Source organism: Marmota marmota, unplaced genomic scaffold (assembly GCF_001458135.2).
Source record: "Marmota marmota marmota unplaced genomic scaffold, marMar, whole genome shotgun sequence".
In the NCBI taxonomy this organism is placed as follows: domain Eukaryota; kingdom Metazoa; phylum Chordata; class Mammalia; order Rodentia; family Sciuridae; genus Marmota; species Marmota marmota.
The window spans coordinates 20,997,305-21,003,304 of NW_025999998.1; the positions used below are offsets into that span (position 1 = coordinate 20,997,305).

Here is a 6,000-nt window from a genome sequence, read left to right on the forward strand (position 1 = left end):
TTATTTAATTTCAGTGGGAGACTCTTTTCCATCAGTGTATTATCATTCATGCTTTCATGTAAGAAGAATTTGGAGAACTTTCTAAGTGTTTAAAAATAAAATAAAAAGTGTAATGAATTTATCATCTCAAAATTTAAATCCCTTTCTAAAACTATCTCTGTATTTATGGAGGATTAGTTCTAAGAACCCCAGAGAATACAAAAATTCCATGTATGTTCAAGTCCCTTATGTGAAATGACATAGTGTTTGCATATGACCTATGCAGATATTTCCACATACTTTAAATCATCTTTAGATCACTTATAAAATCCAAAGCAATGTAAATAATCACTACACATTGAGAATATTGCCAAGAAAAATGTCTATAGGTTCAGTACAGATACAGGTTTTTTTCCCTGAATATTTTCAATCCATGGATGGTTATTAAGAATGGGTCCATTTTAAGATGCTAGTGACAAATTATTAATTTAAAATTTTAATTTAAAACTATGGATGTGGGACCCATGGGTACAGAGAACCAGCTGTATATGTTTCATTATTGCTTTGAATAATTAGAAAACATAATAAACCAAAATGAACTCTATTGATAAGAACTACACTGAAATTGATCACCAGGGAATTCCAAATTGATTTCAATCAAAAATTAACTTTTAAAGGGTTTTCCTCCATCTTGATATTTTCAGACAATTCCAGGGCCACACAGATGGAGCCAGCTGTATTGATATATCTAATGATGGCACCAAGCTCTGGACGGGTGGTTTGGACAATACAGTCAGGTCCTGGGACCTGCGCGAGGGGCGGCAGCTGCAGCAGCATGACTTCACCTCACAGGTACTGACTGTATACCTGTAACATTTTAGAAGTTTTATGAAACATGACATGCTGAAAGATGGAGTGGAACTTTTGATTGTAGATTACTTTGGGATCATCCATGTTACTTTAGTTTCTTTCTGTATAATTCATATTAACTTGATTTCCTTCATAATTTAAGTAGTACCACCAGAAGATATAGTAGTACCTCCTGGTTAAAAAGCTTGTCTACCTGTTTTAATTCTAGATCTTTTCTCTGGGATACTGCCCAACTGGAGAGTGGCTGGCAGTGGGGATGGAAAACAGTAATGTTGAAGTTTTGCATGTTACCAAGCCGGACAAATACCAGCTACATCTTCATGAGAGTTGTGTGCTGTCACTCAAGTTTGCTCACTGTGGTAAGCAAGCTCCTTTTGTTCATTTGACTGTAAATCAGAATTTTCCTTCTGTACTGCTGTTCATTCATTCCAAGTCAGGTTTTTTGATTCATTAATGTGCCCCTCTTCAGAATTGTATTACATCCTTATTCGTGCCTCCTTCCGTAGGATGCCGTGTAAATTTTTTGCATTGATCTACTTTATCCTTATCGTAAGTATAAATGAATCTTTAAATTCAGGAGGATAGACTTTATTTTTGAAGTTAAAAGAAACTTGTTGGTTACAATGGGATGAGTTTCTGTGAGTAGTTTGATGCTCTGTAAAACAAATCTCGGGTATCTGACCAACTCACACCAACACTCCCTTTTCACAACTTTTTCCTGTAGGCAAATGGTTTGTAAGCACTGGAAAGGACAACCTTCTGAATGCCTGGAGAACACCTTATGGGGCCAGTATATTCCAGGTAACACCTAACTTGTGTAGCAACCACGTATTTTGTGCTCACTCCACAGCAGTGGTTTAACCACATGCTGTATGCGTATGCTCAGATAATAATATATACATATGAAGGTTCTGGGAGTTTAGAGCTAATATTATTCTCAATGTGCAGAGAAGGAAGCTGCCTGAAGGAAGTTAAGCATCATGGCCACAAGCCCTGGAGCTGGGAATCTTCTCCAGTGCCTCTGAACCGGGAACCAAGGCTGTACATGGTGTACCCGCTCTTCATGCCTTGATCCCATTTTACCTGTTAGTGGAGATTTTAGTAGATCTTTTGTGTAATTTTCATGTGTTTTCCCATAAATTTTTTATTTTAAAACTTGAGCATTTTGCTTTAATACCCTCATTAGTTCTTTGATTTTTTTTCAAAGATTGTTAAAGAAAAGTTAAATAACTGTCAGTTAATTTTATAAATTTTTATTCTTCCTGTTGACTCAGTGGAACCAAATTTTGTAGTTTATGAAATTATTTGTAGAAGGAACAAATTATAGAGGTGGTACAAATAAATACATGCAAACAGTATGTCTCCTCTCTTACTAGTATGTGAGGATTTGGAAGGCAAGATAAAGACTCTTTTTTTAAAAAAATATTCTGTATTTAGGATGGTATTAATATGGTATTCGTTTTAGAATTAAAATACATTTGCAGTTTCCTTGACTTAGTGATATATAGTCATCAATGAGTAGATCAATTCAGTTGAATCCAAAACACATTGAATGAAAATATCATGCAAAATAGTCAGTAGGACAAAAAAGTAGCATATTATTGCTGTCATGAAACTTGAAATTTAAGTATTCCAAGTATTCTTCAAGAGTCCTGGGTAAAATCCTGTGGGTTTTTTTTTGTTGTTGTTGTTGTTTATTTGTTTGTTTTGTAGTGAGCACCATTCAGTTACTGTTGAACCCTTTTAGCATAGTTGAACATTGTATACAAAATGCTTACAGTGGTATTTTTTTCAACTATTGTAAGTTTGTATTATATTTTTACTCTGGAAATGTTGGACTTTTTACTAGATAATTTTATATTCTCTATCTCAAAAGATGCAGTGTTGCCATTTTCCATGTTGCTTGTACTTTGTAACATCCCCCTAAGATGGTAGGACAGGTAAACTAACTGTACCTCTTTGCCTTTGAAGGAAGCTAGGCTCAGACAGGTTGAGTGATAAGTGGTATTATGTCTGCTCTTCTGCAGTTCCACCTAGATCCAGGCTATCTGAGAGAGGTTGAGGGGCTTCCATACCACTAAAGCCCTACTCTTCACTGAAGAATAGGATTTGAAATAGGGCCTCGCTTCATCCTCAAAGCAGGTCATACCACTGACTTGCCTGCCTCCCTGATTTCCCCGGGGCAAGAGCTTCCAGGCTAACCTGGTGAGATGTCTCTTAAGAATGGATCTGATCCAATTCTGCCACTTTCGGGGATGCTGTAACTGCCTGTCCCCATTGAGGCTCCTTTTTGCTCCACAGCACACATTGCCTTTGCATCTACTGCAAGTCCTCCAGTCCTGCCTGTCAGTACTCATGGTTTTTTTCTTTCAGTATTTAACATTTTTGATTATATGTTTCTTTCCTAGTCCAAAGAATCCTCATCGGTGCTTAGCTGTGACATCTCTGTGGATGACAAATACATTGTCACTGGCTCTGGGGATAAGAAAGCCACGGTTTATGAAGTTATTTATTAAGGACAAATCTTCACGCAAATTGGACTCCTTTTCCTTGTAGCACTTTGCGCTCTCATCCTTTTTTGTTCACCCCACCCACTCCCACATCTAAAACCAAGAATTTCAGATACTTATTGCAGTTGTGGAGTTTAATCCCCTTCCTTAACCCCAATCCTCCCACCTCCTTCTCGCTATTGAATTGTGAATACTCATTAAGAACCTGTGATACCAAATCTTCAGCTGTCTGCTTGGAAGAACATGGAATAAGCATACTTAACAGTGAACGGAATCTTTAATTATGTATTATACCTGTAATATATTTATTTTGTTTAAAGAAGGCTTTCTAACAATGACTGACTAAATAAAGCTGTCTGCTCCTGCATTGATGATGAAGGTGCATTGTATTTGATACCCCTCCCCCCCTTTTTTGGTAAAGTGGGGGAAAGGAAGGTTTAAAAATTATCGATTAAAAATCTCACTAAATGTAGACTATTGACTGTATAGAGATGTGAAATGTATAATTACACATGGAAGCAATATGTTGCTGTGTTACTGGGTTTTTATGTTTTTGTTTTCTACTTATTTTAAAGATGTTTTGAAATTTGGCTGAACAATTAGAACGTGACAGACCAAGTCATATTCATTTGAGTTCATTTGGACAACTTTAACCAGTACATCTATAGCTTTAGATTATATTCAATAAAAGTAATTAGACTTTTTCCTTTTTCTTTTTTTTTGACTTGTTGACAAGTATATTTGTAATGTTTTTAATTCCCTTTTTTATTGTATTATAAACAGATGAACAAATTTAATCGGGCCTCAAAGAGAGAACTTAATCCATTCTGGATATTTTTGCCACATTTCTTTGCAAAGGGGAGATGTATATCTTTGGGCAGTTTTGTTGTTATGAGAAATTATGGGCTGCCTTGTGGTGTTCTCTTTGGGATCTGCACAGATAGGGAAGGACTCCTACTGCTGTGCAAGTCAAGTCTTTTACAAAAATAAGGACAGCAGAGGAGAGTTTTCAGAGACTTCCCTCTGAAAAACACAAAGAATGGACTCTCCTGGGATGAGGACTTGCTTTCGTTACCTCCGGTTCTTTCCATGTCTTAGTTGGATGTCCCTGAAATGGACACAAGCTGTGCCATTGTGCCAGAAACATTGTGTTATCTTTTATGTTGTTGTTGTTGCTGTTAAACTATAATATGTGACTCTTTTTTTATTATTATTTTTGTTTGAATGCTTTAAAAAAAATCCTTTAAGTCTGTGGATCTGCTGATGTACAGTGCCTTTGCTGCTATGGATCAAAATCAAAAGAACCGTGTAGATAAACTTTATTGTATAAGTAGAAAATTACTTAATTTCATACTAGAAATGGATGGATGCTGCAAGTTGAAATGGACTGTCTATTGACGTTCCTAATGTGGTAGCAGAAAAAAAAATGGTGTCTTAAGTGCTTAGTGTTTGATGTCATTAATAGTTTCGTAAAACTCTACAGTGTAGAAAGATTTTGATACTAAACTGTGCATTGTACATAGTTCTAATGCATTGTATTGACCACCAGTACTTCTATAATGGTAGATTGTTTGTGCATTCAGACTTTTAAGCATTAAACATAAATAACTTCTAATATGCCTATTTTTCTAATTCTTTGTTTTGCTGGCTTTAGTTTATTTCTTAATCTTTGAGTATACCACTCCTATATATTAAAAATTACTAGTTCTTTTCAAGATAGGCTGGTGGTAAAGCAATGTGGGTTTTGTATTGTTACTGTTTTGATTTTGTTTTTATTTTCACTTGAGCTAAAAAGAATAGGAGATAGAAGTAACCAGTGACAGGTTGTCATCAAATATTTGAGCACCTCTTTGATTCATAAAAATACTGTCAAAAAGTCAGTCACTCAACACCTTATTCTTTCAGGGTTGTACTGTTCTTTCTAGTTACCATTTCTAGTAACCATTGTGGAGATTTAAACTTTATTTAAATTAAATAAAAATCTGAAATTCAGTTTACCAATAGCAGTAATTACATTTCAAGTGTCAAGTAGGCACATGTAGCTTAATGGTTATTGTAAGGGACTGCAGTAATTTATAGGACATTTTCCTCATTGCCAGAAGTTCTGTAGGACCAGCACTGCTTTCAAAGTTAGCCCTACAGACTGCTACCAGCTATTTGTTTGGGAAACTTTTTCCCTATAGCTTGCTGAAGTCTGGGGAAGCACCAGGCTTCTTGGGCTTCTACTGGTTAGGTTTATAATGATTCTGCCAAAGAAGAACTTTAAAAATTCCAAAAACCTGGGACTCAAAAATATGACACTTTTTGGGATCCGCTGGGGAGCTGGGAGACCTGAGGTTGTCTCTGTGGCAAGCTGGAGGGGATACCAGCTCTAGGTGCTGTGTAAGAGGAGACCAGTAGTGTTCAACCATTTGGCTTGGAAATTCCACAGTGCCATGGGACATGCTGCATCACAGAATGACGTATAAGTGATTTGAGGCCTGCGAGAAATGACAAAGAGAAAATACAGAAGCATTGGTCATCTTCAAAGATGCATCTCTAGGCAGGTGAGCAGTGTTTTTCTTGAACTGCAGAAAGGAGGAATGTGGAATATCTGCTGTATACAGAGCACTGAAATGACTTCTGTTACTTAGTCACCTAT

General features: G+C 36.3%; 1 protein-coding gene across 8 annotated transcripts in view; it reads left to right on the plus strand.

Annotated features, from left to right (window-relative positions):
• The window catches only part of Tle4 (TLE family member 4, transcriptional corepressor), a 136,576-nt gene extending 131,602 nt beyond the window's left edge, over positions 1 to 4,974 (plus strand). For all 8 annotated transcript variants that reach the window (XM_015492954.2, XM_048806953.1, XM_048806957.1 and 5 more), the window contains 4 exons: positions 684 to 831; positions 1,058 to 1,208; positions 1,574 to 1,650; positions 3,258 to 4,974. In XM_015492954.2, coding sequence (XP_015348440.1) covers positions 684 to 831; positions 1,058 to 1,208; positions 1,574 to 1,650; positions 3,258 to 3,365 — 484 coding nt within the window. In that variant the 3' untranslated portion in view covers positions 3,366 to 4,974. The remainder of the gene's footprint in view (positions 1 to 683; positions 832 to 1,057; positions 1,209 to 1,573; positions 1,651 to 3,257) is intronic.
• Positions 4,975 to 6,000: the final 1,026 nt, after the last annotated feature.